The following is an 18,694-nucleotide window of genomic DNA, read 5'->3' on the forward strand; positions in this document are numbered from 1 at the left end:
ATGTGGTTAAGCACTCCAGCTTGGGAATTGCACAGGTCTGGATTCACATCCTGGCTCTTGTTTGGTTCCCAGCCATGGTGGTTATTTTTTGTGTTTTTCCTGGGGGTGAAGGGGCAGGAAATGCTGTGTTGGAGGAGGTCATAATTACAGAAGAAGTGACATAGTTGGGGAGGTGAGCCCTCTTGGAAGAGCTTGGGAATTAAGAAAGCAGAGCTGGGCCAACCCTCCCTCTACCTCCATGGGTGGGACTTTCTACCAGTTCCAACCACAGTGGTCTCAAAAGAGATTCTCCACGCCTGCCCGGTACAACACACCCCCAAACAAGGAGCCTAGAGAAGGTCTGGCCTATGTTGCTGAGGGCTTCATGATCCATACTCAGTCACAGCCCCAGGGAAGCTACTGTGTCCCCAGCATGTTCCAGGAAGAGGCAGCTGGGACTCAGGGCACAGGCAGAAGGTGTTTTTCTCAAACAGGTGTCCTGGGCACAAGAGATCACATTAGTTCATATGATCTCTGTGATAACTTTAGGTGTTGCATTAAATAACATTGAACCACATACTGAGAAAGTCCTACCTTTTTCATTTTTTTTTAATACTAATTTTAGAGAGAGGGGAAGGGAGGGAGAGAGAAATATCAATGTGTGGTTGCCTCTTGAGTGCCCCCTACTGGGGACCTGGCCAGCAACCCAGGTATGTGCCCTGACTGGGTGTCAAACCAGTGATCCATTGGTTTGCAGGCTAGCACTCAGTCCACTGAGCCACACCAGCCAGGGCCTTTCTTTCAATTTTTAAAATCCTTTTTACCGATCAAGGAGAGGGGCTTACTCTCTCTCTGACTCATATCTCTTGAACAATTCTAATCATCATCTCTCTTGTCTTTTTTTTTTTAATACTCACCCAAGGATATGCTTATTGATTTTAGAGAGAGGGGAAGGTGGAGAGAGAGAGAGAGAGAGAGAGAGAGAGAGAGAGAGAGAGAGAGAGAGACATGGATGCGAGAGAGAAACATCGATTGGTTGCCTCCTTTATGAACCCCAGCCAGGGACTGAACCCGCAACTTAGGTATGTGCTCTAACCGGGAATCAAACTTGCAACATTTTGGTTATGGGACACCGCTTCAAACCAACTGAGCCATCTGGCCAGAGCTCATCTCTCTTATTTTAATAGAGCTGGGATGCAGATTGAGAGTTTCAGGAGGCAACAGGGTTTGGCTAGGATTTTCTTCTTCACATTTTATTGTGAAATGTTTAAACATTTAGAAACATGGAAAGAATTATTCAGAGAATATCTCTGTACTCATATTCCCCACCACCTGGATTCCACTATTAATACAGAATTTTGTTTTTATCACATATCCATCTCTCTATTCATCCGTCTACCATCTTATTTTTTGATGTATCTCAAAGAAATTTGAAGATTTGGGGGAATCTAATGTATAGCATGGTGACTATAATTAATAATAGCGTACCACATACTTGAAAGTTGCTAAGAGAGTAGATCTTAAATGTTCTCACCACACACAAAAAAACAAAAACGGCAGTTATGTGATGTGATGGGGAGTTAGCTAATACTATGGTACTCATCATTTTGGCAATATAAAAATGTACCAGATCAACACATTGTACAACTTAAAGTTGCCCAGCGTTATATGTCAATTATATCTCAGTTCAGCTGGAAAAAATTAAAAGTAAAACAGAAAATGAAGGCATCTGTTTTCGTCACCTCTAAACACTTCAGCATGAATATCATTAACTACACTTCGATATTTGTTTATGGCTTTTTTAGTAATTTATTTTGGGGTAAAATTGACATACAATGAAATGCACAAGTCTTTTGAGTATACATTTGCTAAGACAAAGGTATACACTGGAGTAACCCAGCTCTATCAAGACTCAGGACATTACCCTAATTCAGCAAAGTTTCCCTCATGCCCCCTCCCAATCGGTCCTTATTCCACCTTTATAAGGTCAACCACTATTCATGTGTTGTGTGTGTTTTCCATCATGCATCGGTTTTCTAGCTAGAACTGTTTTATTTTCATTGACTTTGGTTTTACTAATCTATTTATGGCAGGTGATACTGGTTTTCCACATGTGGTAGAGATATGTGTTTATATTTTTAAAAACTGAGTCATTCCCAATATGCATGAGAATCTGGCTTAATTATTAATAGCACAACCCCCTTTCACTCTCAAAAAGTGTCTCAGTTTGGACCATCAATATAGATCACCCCACCTGTAATGGGAGGGGCTTGGTACCCTGGGACTCTTCTTTCACTCCTGTAGCCCAAGCACTTAGTACAGGGCTTAGCACATAGCCAGTGTTTGATAAATATTAGTTGAACTTATATTCATATTTTTAAAAGTCAACTTAAAGGAAACATGAAGATGTGGCATAAAATGTGAATTTACCCCAGATACCATCAATGTGCACATTATATTATGGCCCTTGGCCTCTGTGACTATTGAGCCCTTGACATTTGGTTGATCCCAACTCAGATGTGCCATAAGCATAAAATACACAATGGTTTCCAATGATTCAGTAAAAAAAAATTTTAAAAATGAAATACCTCACTAGTGACTTTTATGTTTGCCTGACCTGTGTAGTATGTCATTCAGTTGATTGAGCGTTGTCCAGCACACCGAAAGGTTGTGGGTTTGGTCCCCCCCTGGGGTGAGTGTGGGAGGTAACCAATCGATGTTTCTTTTTCTCCCTCCCTTCCCTTCTCTCTAAAAAAATAATAACTTTTCTGTTGATCACATGTTGAAATGGTAGTACTTTTGATATATTGGACTCAATAAAATATTTTTTTTTAATTTGACTTTACCTGTTTCTTTTTGTTTTTTCTTTTAAAAATATTTTTTGTTTTCTCTTTTTTCTCTTTTTACTTTGTTAAAAAAAGAGTTTATTTATTTATTTTTAGAGAGGGGCAGGGAGGGAGAAAGAGAGAAAGAGAACATCAATGTGTAGTTGCCTCTCACATACCCCCTACTGTGGTCCTGGCCTGCAACCCAGGCATGTGCCCTAGATTAGGAATCAAACCAGTGATTCTTTGGTTTGCAGGTGGGCACTCAATCCACTGAGCCATAACAGCCAGGACTCTTTTTACTTTTTAAAAAATGTGACTGCTAGAAAAAATCAACTTAAACACATGACTCACGCATATCTTTATTAGGTGGTGGGGCATTGAGAAGTTGATGGTGACTCGCATGCATGAGTACAGTCCGGAGCGCACACTAATTTTCTCTCTTCCCTGCTTCTAAAAGGAATGAAGGAGGGCTTTGTTTTGTAATTTTGAAAATAAAAATGACATTCACATCATGAAATAATAAGGGAAGGAAATTAAAATCAGTTGTCAGAGGTGGTAGGAATAACCAGTGCTGTTGACAGACCAGGGAGTGTTCACCTCCACCCTGAGAACATGTTTATGTGGATTTTGAAACTGTCTACTTTTTAAAATAAACCTAGGGACAAAGAACAAAATGTTCTGAGGTTGCTTTTATTCCAAGAATTCGGTGAGCTCCGCCCAGACACCACTGGCATGGGCTCATCCCACAGCACCCACACACAACACAGCATGGTGAGGGTGCCCTGGTCCCCTGGCCAGTCAACATGACTGAATCTGTATTTCAGGGCTGTTGTGGTTGCCCCTAAGTGGTCCTTCTGTGCCCCCCAACTCCTCAGGTAGGCAAGTAGCAGGCCTTAATGCCCACTGGTCCCACGCTTCTGTGGCCTGTGCCCTGCAGCTCTTCAGTTCCGTCTTTCTCAGAGAGTATCGCCTGCAGCTCCACACTAGGAAAGGGGGCCTCTCCAGTCATAGGCTTCTTCTCTGTCCACTAGGCTCCAGATAGCCCCTGCCCAGAGCCCCTGCCCAGGCAGGGAGTGGCCACACGCTGGGCCAGAGTCAGAGTCACTCTCCTCTAGGAGCCTGGGACCAGGCCCCAATAAGGAGGCTAGGAGGCTGCTTCAGCCGCTGTGGGCTGGATCAGCATGGTGGTGGCCTGCAGCGGGTAGTAGCGACCCCGCCACGTCTTCCAGAAGATGCCCTTCTTACGTTGCTGTCGCTGTCGAGGGATGGAGTGGAAGTACTGGCCATTAAGGTTGGAGTGGCTGCAGGACCCAAACCACCAGCCACCTGCAGGGGTCAGAAAAAAGGGAGCATGTTTAGGCAGGGTCCTTGGGTCTCCCCTGGGGCTGGGATGGAGATGAGGCTAGGCATTTATATGCTTTAGAAGGGAGGACTCTGGCAGTGGTTGTCAAATTGTGTTCTGAAGAACCCCAGGTTGTGACAGAGAAGCCTCAGGGACTCTGGGCTTCCAGGTTCAATACCATAACTTTCACTTCTGTGACCGTGGCAAGTCATTTCTCTGTGCCTGACACATGGAAAACATTAATTAAAGACTTTCTATGATTGTCATCTGTCTCATCAATTTATATTAGATTGAACCATAAGAAATTACCATTATTCCATTATTTTTTGACCCACCAAAAGGCAGTTTGATATGTTTCAATTCACAGAGCCTGGGCTTTGCCTTTGATTTTGAATATGACAGAGTTTGTCTTCATGACTTTGCCACATGCTACCTACCATCCCACAAGTGTCATCTCGTTGAATTTTCCTAATAATCACATGGAGGAGGCACTGTGGTTATACCCACTTTAAAGATGGGGCAACTGAACGTGAGAGAGGCTAAGTCAGTCACCCAAGGGCACACAGTAAGTAAGGAAAAGAGACTGAATGAAACTGAGGTTGAAGGAAGGGCAGGGAAGCAGAAAGGCAGGTAAGGAGGCTCCACAGGCAAGACAAAGAGGGATAGAGCTCACTTACCAGAGAGGCTCTTGGCACAGTTCTTGTCCCCGTGGAGGTCATGGTCCTGGTCCCAAGTGGAGAAGGGCAGGGAGAGTCCACTGGGTGTCACAGTGGTGGCACCTAGCTTGCTGGCCACAGGTGCTGTTACCTGCAGGCTGTAGGCAGTGTCCTCGCCACCAAGGCGGACAGGGAACTGCAGCGACTCAGCGTTGCCCTCCCAGTCCTGCAGCTTCACAGCCAGGTGGCTGTCACGGTCCCCCAAGATCAGATGCACCTTCTCCAGTCCCAGCCAGAACTCTCCTACAGTGGGGAAGGCCATTAGTGAGATGGGGACCCACCTCCACAGCCCCCTCTGCTCCCTGTGTCTCCAGCCACTAGAAACACCCACCTTGGGGATCTCCAAAGCCAGCTTTGTAGGCTTCCCAGGGCTGATTGAAGTCCACAGAGCCATCCTGGCGCCTCTGAATTACAGTCCACCCTCCATCTGCCCAGATAGGTACAAAGTCACCAGGAGGACCCTTCTCACAGAGGACTCCAACTCCTCCATTTGGCTCCCAAGCCCCAAGCCACCTCCAAACCCAGGGAGGGCAATGTCCCCCTCATCCAGGGGAGTGACATCCACTCTTGGCCCAGCAGGAGTGGAGGAAGGTAGTCAAAGGAAGGGGTACTGTGTGCTGGCCAACAGGCCAGAGGCTCAGCCTAGGTCTCTCTCCTCAGGACCCAACAGGGAAAGAGGGAGTGGGAGTGAGGGAGGTGGGCTGCATTTGACAGAAAGACAACAGTACCTGGTAAGCCAGCTCATCCTACCTGCAGTCATCTTGCAGTTAACCAGGAAAGGCAGGGACCCCTGAGGCTGAATCTGGAATAGTCCACTTTGCCGCTCTCCCTCTTCAAACAGCTCTTGGCAGTCCCTGGGCAGCCCTGCAGGACAAAGAGAAAGGTGGGGAGATTGAAGCAGAGAGCGGTCCTGAACGGTCCCCAGAAACATGTGTGCTTAGAGTCTGGTCAGTGGGCAACAGCGGTATAAGGGGGGCAATCCTTAGTTCACAACACCTCCCGAACACTTGCCTGAAGTCTTCCATGGCTTCCTCTGACCTCCCTCAACACTGCCTGCAAGGCACTCCAGGACGGGCCCCTGCACCTATCCACCCTCTTCCCCCACTGCATGCCTCACCTTCTGGACACACAGCCTTCCGTGTCCCCCACACTCTCCTGCCACAGGGTCCTTTGGACATGCTGGTCCCTCTGCCTTTTTCTGCCTCATTCTAAAGGTCCTAGGTTATAGATGGAATCCCTGACCCCCAGGCCAGGCCAGACCCCCAGAAGGGGCCATCAAGGACTTTCCACTTTCAACACTGGGGCCATCTGGTAATCTCTCCCCCACTCCCTCCATTGAATGAGGCCTCCATGAGTCCAGGGACAGGGAGTGTTCTTGGCCCAGGCTGATCCTAGTCCACAGCAGGTGTTTAATAAAGACACAATGAATGAATGATTGTAGGAGCTAGATGGGGGGAGGGGAGGGGAGGCGAGACCTGGACAGGCTCTGCTTTGTCTAGTGGGGGAATTGGATCAGGCCCGGGTGGGACTTGGCGGGGCAGAGGTCCTGCCTGGGGTCCCAGGTATCAGAGGGGGAGTTGAGTGATTGAGGAGTAAAGGAGAGAGGGAGAGAGAAAAGGAGAGAAGGAGGGAGAAGGTGAGGAAGGAGGGATGGCTACAGCTAGTGGGAAGTCCCACACCCAGCCCAGCAAAAAAGTAGGGAAAAGGTCGCCTGTTGGAGGTTGGTGGGAGGCCCAGGACAAGGGGTGAGTGTGTCCTAACCACTGCAGGGGTAGGGGCCAGCCCAGAGTGACTGGAGACTGAGGTGACTGGAGACTGTGGTTTCCGGCCCCTGGGGCAGCTCCCCTTTCCCCTACTTTCCTCTCTTCCAATCAGGACAGGAACCCAGCCAAACCACAAATGTGGCTTCCATTAGCACCAGCTGTTTCTCTCTCCAGCTTGAACTTTCCCCTAGTTGGCCCAACTGAGCTGGAGTCTGGGAGTCCCCAAACTCTTGAGTTTCCTTCTTATCCCTCAGCCTCCACATTCCTCAGCCTGGACCTATACCTGTTAGCCCATCCCAGAAGCCCCCATCTGAGGACAGCAGTTTGGGAGGGTGTACTGGACCCTCCTTGTTAGGAGTGGCAGGGGAGCAGTAGAGTAGGGGAGCCCTCAAAACTAGAGGGCTGGAATCCAGCAACCTGCCTGAGGGTATGAAGGGTGGGGAATCTGAACTTTCACCCAGTTGGCTGCAGACATACACATGTCAGTCCTGGTGACAGGGCAGGAGGACCATAGGGAAGTCAGCTGGGTCTTGGGCCATGAATTTAGGATGGGGCAGAGACATGGGAAGCTGGGAACCTGTGTTGACATACACAGCCATGTGGTTGAAAATCTGGGGCAATTCCAGGCATACACCCCAAAAGGACCCAGCACTCCAGATGGTGGTGACAGTTAGCTCTCTGTGGTAGTGGAGGGTGGGAAACAGGTGTTCAGGCACTTTGGGGCCAAGAGAGGGGTGAGGGACCAGGTGTTTGGGTCAGCAGCCCTGGATTTATCAGAGATGCAAGAGTGAATGTGTCTGACCAGGGACACAGGGGTCCCCTGCCCTTGCTCTACCTCCTAGCTATACATTCCAAGCCTCAGAACCCCTCTCCCAAGCAGGCATTTGCTGTTTACCCAATAAGAACTCCAGACTCCCTAGCTGGCACCCTCTTGTCTACCACCGTGGCCTCCTAGAAAGTTCCAACCTAGATGGAGGTATCTCTGAGCTGCACTAGCCCCTTCCCCACACTCCTGCAGCTCAAGTCCCTCACGGACCCTCTTTACCAGCACCTGCTCTATTAGTGGCCAGCAAGGCTTGGGGAACACCCACTGGCCCATTGGGAAGAAGGGTGGGATGGTCAGGGGCAGAGCTGTGGAGGGAGGTGCCCCATCAGCCCTTCACCAGAGCCCACAGGGACCCAGAGCCAAGACCTCTTTTCATCTGAGTAAGGTGGACATGGCAAGGAGGGGTACACGAATGGTGTGTGTGTGTGTGTGTGTGTGTGTGTGTGTGTGTAGGGGAGAGCTGCCAGAGGACAGCAAAGGGCTGGATACTCACTCTGCGAATGGCTTATATTGTGAGCGTGGCCAACAAGCTGGGATACCTTGGGTATCCTCTTCCTCCTGGAAGGCTTGGCCATCCTGTGGTCCACCTGCATGGGGGCCAGGAGACCCACCTGGGAAAGGATGGGAGAGTATCAGATATGACTGGCTCACATCCAGGCCCATAGGTCCAGCTTTGACTTCCCTCCCCACCTGAGGCAAGCATCTGGCACCTGGCTCTGCAGATTCTGGATTCTCAGATGCTGCTTCTCCAGGTGCTGCTGCTGCTGGGCTACCTTCTGGAAGAGCAGCTCGATCCTGCTGTTCTGAGCCTTGAGCTGAGTCTGGGAAGAATGTGAACACCCTAGTGAGGACCCGGCCTTCTGCCACCAACCTCTCCGTTCACCCATCCCTCTGTCCTTCCAACTTTCCATTCTGTGACGCCTGGTCAAGAGAGCTCAGAGTGCCTTGGATGCGCCCCTGCCCACTTCTGTCCACACCCTTCCAGACTCGAGAGTGAGCAGTAGCAGCTCGGACAGCCAACCCCCATCGCACGTACCTGCAGGTTGCGGAGGGTCTCGGGGGCGGCTTCACCACGGGAGAGTGGACTTGCAGGGACGTGCGAGGAAGCCGCAGGTGCCCCAGGCTCCTCACAGGCAGCTCCGCGCGCGCTCAGACGCCGCTCCAGGGCGCCCAGCTGCCCCCGGGTGCGCTCCACATGTTCGCGGAGCCCGTGGCCGAGCTGGAGAAGTCCGTGCGCCAGCACATTCACCTCATCCCAGGACGCGAAGCGAAGCGGTGGCTCAGCTGGTGCGGGGCTGCCCTGCACTCTCAGCAGCCCCGCGGTGGCAGCGCACAGCACCAGGGCTGCTCCAGCTGTCGGCGGCGTACAGCGCATGCTTCCGGGTGGCCTGGGCGCGGGGATTCAAGGACTCAGACACAGCCGCACGGGGGAGCAAGGCTGACCCAGAGTCTAGAGATGTGGGGACCCTTGCAGAGGCTCGAGAGTGCAGAAGCCACAGAAAACAAGGATCTGATACAGGCCTCGAATCCTCTGTTTGGCGTGTCCCTGTGACACCCTTTTTTATAAGGCGGTTGCCAGAAGGAGCGGGGCAACCTCGAAGGCGGAGCTTGGGGCGTGGGGGGCGGGGGGCCGCACATGGGGTGGAGTTCTGTATGCTCCAGGCCGTGTAGATAATAGGATGGGTGCGGGGCGCCCTAGAAGGGCAAAACTCCTCCCTACCTGTCCCTGACGTGGCTTCCCTGCTGACCATAGCAGAACTCACTGTCTGTCTCTCTGTGGTCCTTTTTCCAGCATCGGAATTCCAAGCCGCCCACCCAGCCCGGCTCTCCTCACTGGAATGGGGAACGGGCTCTGGCTTACTCGAGGAAAGCTGGGCTGCAGCTGCATTCCTCGTGCCCTCCTTAAGTCCAAAGCTGGGAAGCGGTCGGGAAAGAGACGTGAGAGACAGAGTCCTGGTGCACTGAATCCCGCAGGGCCAAGGGGGAGCCCATGATGTTTCCGGGAGAGCTAAGACCAGGCTGCCCCACCACCACCCCTGCCCCATCGGGAAATGCCTCTGCATTCCCTGGCTCCTTCCTCAAAAATTAATCATGGCACATGTGTCTGAGGGTTCATTTCATTTCATTTCATTATTTTGGAAGGGGCAGAGATCAACTTGTTGTTCCACTTATTTATGCATTCATTGGCTGCTTCTTGAATGTGCCCTGACCGGGGATCAAACCACAACCTTGGCTTACCCGGACATAGCTGTAACCAACTGAGCTCCTGAGCTGGGGGCAATGACTGTGGATTCTTTAATGTCTCTCATCCCTCTTCCCCACAACCTAGTGCCCTGGTGGCAGGGTCTGTGTCTGCCCTGTTAAGTCTCCAGCTCAGGGCCTCACTTCTCAATGACACTCTCTGCCCCCAGGGCCTGCGTGTCTGAGTCTTGCCTGTATCAATATAGGAAACTCCTAACAGAAAGAGGGGATACCTGGAAGGAAGGCCAGCCCACTCATTCATTCATTCATTCATTCATTTGGCAGTCTGCTCCCCTATGTGGAGTTCCTAGGCTGGTGGAGAGACTCCACACTCTGAGACTGGGGTATGGGCAAGGTTGGGACAAAGAAAGAACTGAGTATAGCTGTGGGGCTGGACCAAGGCTATTCCACAATGGTAGGCATTTATTCAACAAACTTTCACTAAAGTCCTCCCCCTATACCCTGTCAGGAAAGACAGGCTGGCACAGAAAAATCTGCCTGCCAGGAAGAACCCGAGGCAGGTTGGTTTCCAGCTCTGGCAAGAAGAACAGAGTTGACTCAGCAGGGCTCAGAGCCAGCTCAGCCTCTGGAATGAAACTGCGTGCCCTGGGTCGATGTACAGTTTACCACTCACACATTTGGCCAGGCCAGCTGCCAGGGATGCAGATCCCAGCAGCAGTGACAGGCAGATGGGGAGGACAGGGAGGAAAACCTCCACAAGGAGTAGACTCAGAGGGTCACCATCTGCCCTAGAGGCAGCCTGTCCACCCTGAAGCCTCTGGCCTCCATCTGAGTGGGAGACATTGCTATCCCAGAGTGTGTTCTTTCCTCCCTGGCTTCCTGTGCTGAAATAATTGATCATTCACTTTTCTGACCTGAGGACTTTATTATCCATTTCTCAGCAGCTTCTTCCTTGCTACCAGGTTTCAGAGGTCACAAACACAAAAGGCTCTCTCTTAGAGTCACAAGCCATGAGCAAGCTACACAAGAATTTCTCCTCACCTTGGCTGGTGTGGCTCAGTGGGTTGAGTGCCAGCCTGTGAACCAAAGGGTCACCGGTTCTGTTCCCAGTCAGGGCACATGCCTGGGTTGCAGGCCAGGCCCCAGTAGGGGGCTCATGAGAGGCAAACACACATTGATGTTTCTCCCTCTCTTTCTCCCTCCCTTCCTGTCTATAAATAAATACATAAAATCTTAAAAAACTAAAAGTGGTGGTACCCTGACAAGTGTGGATCAATTGGTTGGGTGTTGTCCCACAAAGCAACAGGTCACTGGTTTGATTCCAGGTCAGGGCACATGCCTGAGTTGCAGGTTCGATCCCTTTAGTTGGGACATGTATACAAGAGGCAACTGATTGATGTTTCTCTCTCACATCAATGCTTCTCTCCCTCTCTTCCTCCCTTCCCCTCTTCCTAAAAAATAAATAAATAAAATTTAAAAAGTAGTGGCAAACACCTACTGTGTACTAAATATACTGTGTTCTAAAGTGATTCTGTATTCACTTAATTCTAATAATTCCAAATTTGGTAGGTACTTATTCTATTTCATAGACAAGACAGTAAAAGAGAGGTTACATACTTGTCCAAATTCTCACAGTTATCTGGACAGAGCTAGGGTTTGAAACCAGGCTGGCTAACTCAGAGCTCTGTTCTGAGCAGCCATAATATGCTACCTTTACTCAAAATAGCCCAGTGAGCCTTGCCTTCTGATATTCATGCCCTTGTATATTTTCCCTCTATCATATAATTAAGAGCGTATTGTTAAACTGGTGGTGTGTGTGACTTCTGAGGTTATGTCATAAAATACATGTGGCTTCTGCTTTGTTCTTGATTAGATCATGTGGTCCAGGAGAAGCCAGCTGCCATGCTGTGGGACGCTCAAGCAACCCTTTGGAGAGATCCACATGGTGAGAAACTGAGGTCCCCACTCAACAGCCAGCATGTAAGAGAGGTCGCTCTTTCTTTTTTAAGATTTTATTTATTTATTTTTAGAGAGAGGGAGAGAAACATAAACGTGTGCTTGCCTCTCACATGCCCCCTACTGGAGACCTGTTCTGCAATCCCAGCATGTGCCTTGACTGGGCATGGAACCGGTGACCCTTTGGTTGCAAGCCAGTGCTCAGTCCACTGAATTACACCAGCCAGGGCTCTTGAAAGCACATCCTCCAGTCCCAGTCACACTTTCAGATGACACAGCCTCAGCTGACATGTTATTAACCTTGTGACACCCCATGCCACCACCACCCAGCTAAGCCTCTCCCAAAGTCATGAACCATTAAAACTATGAAATAACAAATGTGTGTTGTTTTTCTAAGCTACTTGTAATGCAGCTGACACAATAGATAGCTAATATAATAGCATACTTCAGTAGTCTCACTCTGTGCCTGGCACTATTTTGAATATTTTATGTACATGCATTCACTGAATATACCCTATAATGTTGGGATAGTACTGTTTTAAGCTACATTTTGAAGAAGAGAGGAAACTGAGGCATAGAGAAATCCCATGGTTTGAGAGAGGAGGTGTGAGGGCAATAGTTCCCCAGGATGGCTAGGACTATAGTTTGCCTTAAACCTGTCCCAATCATGGCCTATTTTGAGTTCTGCCAGGAGCTGACAATGAGTGCTGCTCCCATGAGTTACATTCCTCTCACTTGTTCAAATTTGCACAGAAGCCAAACCTCCTCTGCCATCTATCCTCTCACACACATATATAATATATATGCATATGTGTAATACATATGCACCTACATAAGACACACACACACACATATAAAATACAGAGAGAAAGAAAGGTAATACCCACACATTATTTTTTCTGAGCCATATGTTGCAGACATTATGTATGACTTTGCCTTTTACTAAGAACAAGGATATTCTGCCCAGCTGGTGTGGCTCAGTGAATTGAGCACTGGCCTTCAAACCAAAGGTTGCTGGTTTGATTCCCAGTTAGGGCACATGCCTGGGTTGCCAGCCATGTCCCCAGTGAGGGGCACATGAGAAGCAACTATGCACTGATGTTTCTCTCCCTATCTTTCTCCCTCCCTTTCCCCTCTCTTTGAAAATAAATAAATAAATAAAATCTTAAGAACAAGGACATTCTCTTACATGACCACTGTTGGGAACTGCCCTGCCTAGTCTCAGGAAGCTGTAACCCCCTGTGACTTAGGCTGAGTGAAAGACCTCCAGACCAGGAGCCACTAAGGAGACAAAACTTATTTCCCTCGCATGAATGCTGCCTGTTCTGTGCTTGGCCTCCCAGGCTTGATCAGTTAGCCAATGACAGGTAAGATTTCCCATAGAGGGAATCGCCTAAGACAGGTATGATCACTAGGAGGCCTCTTGAAAGAGACTCAGGGCTGTGGAAATGAAGGGGTGATGGACATCAACCCCTGCCCCCTTGGCTTTGTCAAAGCCTGAGTCCTTGTTCTTAGATGTGAGAAATCCAAGTCTCCCAGCTGCCTTTGTCTCCTCTGCCCGACTCAGGCCTGTGGAAATAGCAGGGGCAGTGCAGTCTAGACCAGAGTTGGCAGACTCCTGGGGTAATCAGGCCTGGGACATAGAATATGCAAGATCCTGTGACATCTGTTTGCTGGAGGATGTTATTAGATTAGAATTTGAAGGCACAGACAGGAAACCAAAACTAGCCCTTTGAGCCCTGTAGTCCTTTCAATGTTAAAACTCCAAACCTGCCCAGAATCCCAGCGGGAGTTCTGTCTATACCTTTGAAAGTCACCTATTTCTTTTCATCTTTTCTGCCAGAGGAACATTGATCAGTTGCCTGCCCTGTGTGCCCCAACTATGACCAAACACCAAACCCAGGCATGTGCCCTGAACAGGAATCAAACTTGAGACCTTTAGGTTTTGTGGGATGACACTCCAACCAACTGAGCCATATCAGCCAGGGCAATACTTGAATATATTGTAAAATGCTCACCACAATGAGTCAAGTTAACATTCTTTACCTCATAGTCACAATTTTTTTTCTTGTGATGAGAGCTTTTAAGATCTACTCTTTTAGTATATTTCAAATGAGCAATAGAGTATTATTATAGAAAAATATGTATATAATCACCTTTGTGTTACATCCTCATGACTTATTTATTTTGTAACTGGAATTTGGTACCTTTTGACCTAATTGTGATTCTTTTAGCCACTTAACATGAATACTGGATGATCAGTGCTATCAGGGGGAAGCACAAGAGCTAGAAGAGCCCAGATGAGAGACCAGTGCCATCAGGTGGGGCTCCCTGAGGCTAAGGGATGCCAAGATGATCCAGACAAAGAGTTAAGGAATGGGTGATCCAGCTTGGGGGAGGAACCTGAAAAATGCACTATAGCCTGGGACATGTACCTGATTTTTCCTAATAAGCCAAGAGGGACACTGAGGCTATGTATGTGGGCACCCCAAGAAAGGCTGCTGGGCCTCTCTCCAGGGCATGGCCCCACCACCCCAGCATCTAGCTCATCATGACCTTCTCTGCCAGTCTCTGGTCACATTGTGGTCACCAGGAAAGGTCAGCCCTAGGGCAGGAACCTCAGAGACTCAGGGCACCAGTGACTCAGACATTGGGCCGAGGCTTCAGAAGGGAGTGGAACAGCCAGTGCTGCTGAGACAACTTTCCCATCTGCACCCAATCTCCCAGCCCTCCCAGCCTGGGAGCCTGTGTGTACATGAGCACACTAAGGAAAGAATAATAAGGCTGTGTTCATATTTATTTAGCACTCACCTTTATACCATCAGGCATGCGCAGCAGTCTCTGTCTCACGTCACCCTCAAACTGGCCTTGGACAGGAGAACACTCCTTTCCCTTTCAAAATGAGGAAACTAAGATCCTGATTCCTTCAGACACTTGGCTGAAGTCACACAGGTTTTGAGGGCCAAGATTTGAACCTAGTTTTCTCTAGTTCTAAACCACTGAATCTCTAGTTTTGAATGAATAGTGCCTTTCCGTTGCCCCAAACCCAAAAAGCCTAACCAGCATAGCTGGAGAAGTCTCCCTTCCCTGGTCATGTGTCCACACAAGTTTTGTTCAAGAATGTTTATCCAGGTTTATTCATCACTTTTAAGGTTCTTTTTTTGTATATTTAAACATTTTCATTTTAAAAATTGTTACAGACTGAGCTCTGGCTGGTGTGGCTCAGTGAATTGAGCATTACCTGTAACCAAAAGGTCACTGGTTCCATTCCGGGTCAGGACACATGCCTGAGTTGTGGGCCAAGTCCGTGGTTGGGGGTGTGCAAGAGGCAACCAGTCAATGTTTCTCTCCTTCTCTTTCTCCTTCTCCCTAAAAATAAATAAATAAATAAAATCTTTTTAAAAATTGTTATGGACTGAATTTTTTAAAATTAGGATACATTCTTTTACTTTTCAGTTTACTTATCAGTTCATGATGTGCTGGGAAATATGGGAAAAAGAAAAAGTAGGAATTGAGAACTTTTCTCTCAGGTAAATTGTCTATCTTTAAATGGCAAATTTTGTTCTAGAATGGTCAGGGAAATGTTACCCTTACAAATGATTTTAAAAACCAAACCCAACCCAACCCTGCTTCTTTCTTATTAAGTTCCATACTCCTTCCCACAATCCCAATAGACATGCATTTCATAAGAGAAAAGATGGGGACCTTGATGTGCAAATACAACTCACTATATGAAGATCAGGGATTTAGTATAAAAGAATAAGTACCAGTACAATGTTGTTGGGACATGGGAAAGCAGAAGGAAGTGAAATTCAGGAGAGAAAGAAGCCAAAAGCATTAACAAGAATCTTACATTGGGAGACATAACAGGTATTTCTAAAAGGCTAGAGACCTGTGACAGAATATTGTGGTTTTTTTTTCCCCAAAGTGTTCCAGAATTAACAAAATATGGTTGGACTGAATATTTGTATCCCCCTTCTGATGTTGAAGCACTAACCCTCCAGCGTGATGGTATTTGGAGGTGGGGCCTTTGGGAGTGATTAGGGTGTGAGGGTGGAACTGGTAAACATGATGGAACTGGTGCCCTTATTAAAAAAGACTCTCTCTCTCTTCATCACGTGAAGACAGAGAGAAGGTGGCTCTTTGAAAGCATTATCCCTAAGCTTTTGCTACTATAAACCATACAGTAATAAATAATCTTTCAGGTTGTCATTTTATATCTTTACAATTATACCTGTAGGAGGAATTTCCCAAAGTAGAACTACATCAAAAAGGATGTATTTTGTTAATTTTGATAAATGTTACCAAATTGCCTCCATGGAGTTGGGCCAACGTGCATTGGTACCAACAGTGTACAGCAGTATGTATTTCCCCTCAGCATTGCCAGAAAAGTATCTTATTAAACTTCTGGATTTTGGGAACCAGCATGGTAGCACTGCTCACAGGGGTCAGAAGTCACCAAGCTAACGGTGATGTGGATGGTAAGTTCCATTTGGACCCAGGCAGTGACCAATGGTGGAGGGTGTGCCTGGCTTCCCTCCAACCACTGGGGCCTTTCCTCACCTTATAATTGGAAGCAGACCCAGCTGCCTACCACTGTGAAAGCCAGTACTTGATAAGCAGGTGATGATGTGCAGGGGTGTCCAAGGTTTTGGCATCTCTGGGCCACACTGGAAGAAGAAGACTTGTCTGGGGCCACACATTAAATACATTGCGACTCGTATTTACACACACAAAAAATCAAATAATGTTTTAAGTAAATTTTATGATTTTGTGTCAGGTGGCATTCACAGCCATCCTGAGCTGCATACAGCCCTTGGGCCTCAGGCTGGACACCCCTGAAAGAAAAGTGGTTTATTTTCAGGTGCCAGCAACCTGGAAGATGGGGACTCACATCTCAAAGCCTATCTCCTGGGAAGATGGGGAACTCACGTCTCAAAGCCCATCTCCCCCTCTCAGTGGAGGCGGAGGTTTTTATAAGGAGGGAGAGGGAAACAGAACAAAGAGATCAAGGGAGGGAGCCGCAGAGTTCTCCATGTGCTGACACGCACAGTCCATTCCGATAGCTCAAGTGACGGTCCAGTGTGTGTCATCCTGGTTTAGTCATCCTGGCTTCATATCATCCTGTCTTGTTTCTTTTTAAAGATTTTATTTATTTTTAGACAGAGGGGTGTAGAGGGAGAAAGAGAGGGAGAGAAACATCAATTGGTTGCCTTTTGCATGCACCTCAACCCAGTACTGGCCAGCAACCCAGGCATGTGCCTTGACTAGAAATTGAACCAGCAACCTTTTACTTTGCAGGGCAACACTCAACCAGCTGAGCCATGGTGGTGAGGGCACATCTTCCTGGTTTTACGTCATCCTGGTTCTACTTCATTCTAGTTCCACAGTCGAAGGTTAGCAAATCTCCCGGAGCTGAGATGCCTAAAGGTCTGAGTCTGTATCTGCTGAAGTTGTTCCTAGAGTTTTTATACAAACATGCTGTTTATCTACAAGCTACATATTAGTCAGAGCCTGCACTTGCAGAAACAAGGTCAGAAAAAGGGTGGGGTGGGTAACAATTTCCGACCATTACAGTTTTCCACTGTTAGAACCTCTTCAAGGTCTCACCCTCTGTTGCCCAAGGGTATGGCATCCAAAACCAGCCCGCCAGCCAAGATGACCCACTTCCACTCCACTTAAAAATTACCAGACCATCGCTAGAACTGATTAGGCTGATGATGCCATGAAAAGTCTCTTGTCTTTGGAAATGACCAACTAGAGGTTGAAGCTAAAAATCAAACAACAGCAGTTGATAAACAAGGTATCCCTGAGAAAACCAGCTCCCTCCAGGCTCAAATTGTTGCCTTGACTGTCAGGTTTGCAATTAAGAAGAATTCGCAGAACCATTGAAAGGACGGAGCCCACAAGCTACCTGCTGATGAGCACTAACCAGAGCAATAGATGCTCAAAATCCTCTGTAAGACCAACCTCTATAATGTCCTCGAGAAGACGTGCAAGGAGCTGGGGACTAAGTATACCTTTCTCTTTCTGTGCTACCTGGAAGCCCACTGCCGCTGGGTGGCTGAAGAGGCTCTGTGTACTTGGATAGCCCAGGAGGCTCAAAAGCTGAAGAAGCAAAACAGGGCCTAAAAGCCGTAGCAGCAGCCCAGAAACAAGGCCAGAGGAACCCAGACAGCCCTTTTAAACCTGGACCAGAGGCAATCATGAAAAACCAATAAATTTTGTTAAAGTTAAAAGTAAACAACAACAACAATAACAATAATAACAACACCTTCTGGATTTTCTGTCAATCTGATAGGTGAAAAATGGCATTTCACAGTTTTAATTTTCATTTTAGTACAAGATTTTTTCCCCAAATGTTTAATAGCCATTTGTTTTTCCTTTGAAATACAATTGAAAAAATTGGTATGGCCCTGGCCAGGTAGCTCAGTTGGTTAGAGCATCATTCTGATATGCCAAGGTTGCAGGTTCAATTCCCAGTCAGGGCACACACAAGAAGCAATCAAGGAATGCACAAATAAGTGGAACAATGAATCGATGTTTCTCTGTCTCTGTCTCTTTCTCTCTCAAATCAATCAATCAATAAAAATTTAAAAATTGGTGTATTGTTCTTTTTCTGATTGTCTTCAAGAAGCTCTTTTTTCTTTTTCTTTTATTTATTGGGGTGACACTGGTTAACAATATACAGGTTTCAGGTGCACAATTCCACCACATATCATCTGCACACTGTGTTGTGTGTTCACCACAAGTCAAGTTTCTGTCCATCACCATTTATTCCCCATACCCTTTTATACCTCCACTCTCCTACCCCCAATCTCCACAGTTTGTCCATGGCATTGAGTTTTTTTTCTCTCTCTCATTATTTTTGCTTAATCCCCATCACTATCCCAGAAGCTCTTTATAAGGCAAATTAAATTCTTGTGATATGAATCACAAGTTTTTTTCCCAGGTTGTCATTTGTCCCTGACTTTGCTGTTAATGTTTTTGTCATACAGAAATTTTATGTGTGTGAGAGAGAAAGAGCAAATATATCCTTTTTTTATATATAGCTTCTGGGTTTTAAGTCACAAAAAGTCCTT

General features: G+C 47.5%; 1 protein-coding gene and 1 pseudogene across 2 annotated transcripts; one reads left to right on the plus strand and one right to left on the minus strand.

Moving 5' to 3' along the window:
* Positions 1–3,146: 3,146 nt before the first annotated feature.
* ANGPTL4 (angiopoietin like 4) lies at positions 3,147–9,030 on the minus strand. 2 transcript variants are annotated; one of them, XM_028520094.2, is made up of 7 exons: positions 8,491–9,025; positions 8,165–8,275; positions 7,948–8,065; positions 5,616–5,729; positions 5,197–5,292; positions 4,827–5,108; positions 3,147–4,133 (listed from the first exon to the last, which is right to left on the minus strand). In XM_028520094.2, the coding sequence occupies exons 1-7, from the start codon at positions 8,827–8,829 to the stop codon at positions 3,952–3,954; spliced, it is 1,242 nt and encodes a 413-aa protein (XP_028375895.1). In that variant the 5' UTR covers positions 8,830–9,025; the 3' UTR covers positions 3,147–3,951. The 2 variants fall into 2 exon arrangements, with proteins under 2 accessions (XP_028375895.1, XP_035888619.1); XM_036032726.1 differs by lacking the exon at positions 5,197–5,292 and having other exon boundaries at positions 8,491–9,030.
* Positions 9,031–16,084: 7,054 nt separating this feature from the next.
* LOC114503770 lies at positions 16,085–17,833 on the plus strand (annotated as a pseudogene).
* Positions 17,834–18,694: the final 861 nt, after the last annotated feature.

This window comes from Phyllostomus discolor, chromosome 8, assembly GCF_004126475.2.
Source record: "Phyllostomus discolor isolate MPI-MPIP mPhyDis1 chromosome 8, mPhyDis1.pri.v3, whole genome shotgun sequence".
In the NCBI taxonomy this organism is placed as follows: domain Eukaryota; kingdom Metazoa; phylum Chordata; class Mammalia; order Chiroptera; family Phyllostomidae; genus Phyllostomus; species Phyllostomus discolor.

What these genes read in the sequence shown, in the direction of transcription:
- ANGPTL4 (XM_028520094.2), bottom strand. Translation starts at nt 8,829, where the DNA reads ATGCGCTGTACGCCGCCGACAGCTGGAGCAGCCCTGGTGCTGTGCGCT. An exon ending in TCCAGAATCTGCAGAGCCAG is followed by an intron (nt 8,066 to 8,164) that starts GTGCCAGATGCT and finishes ATCCTTTCCCAG; the next exon opens with GTGGGTCTCCTGGCCCCCAT. An exon ending in CAATATAAGCCATTCGCAGA is followed by an intron (nt 5,730 to 7,947) that starts GTGAGTATCCAG and finishes TTTGTCCTGCAG; the next exon opens with GGCTGCCCAGGGACTGCCAA.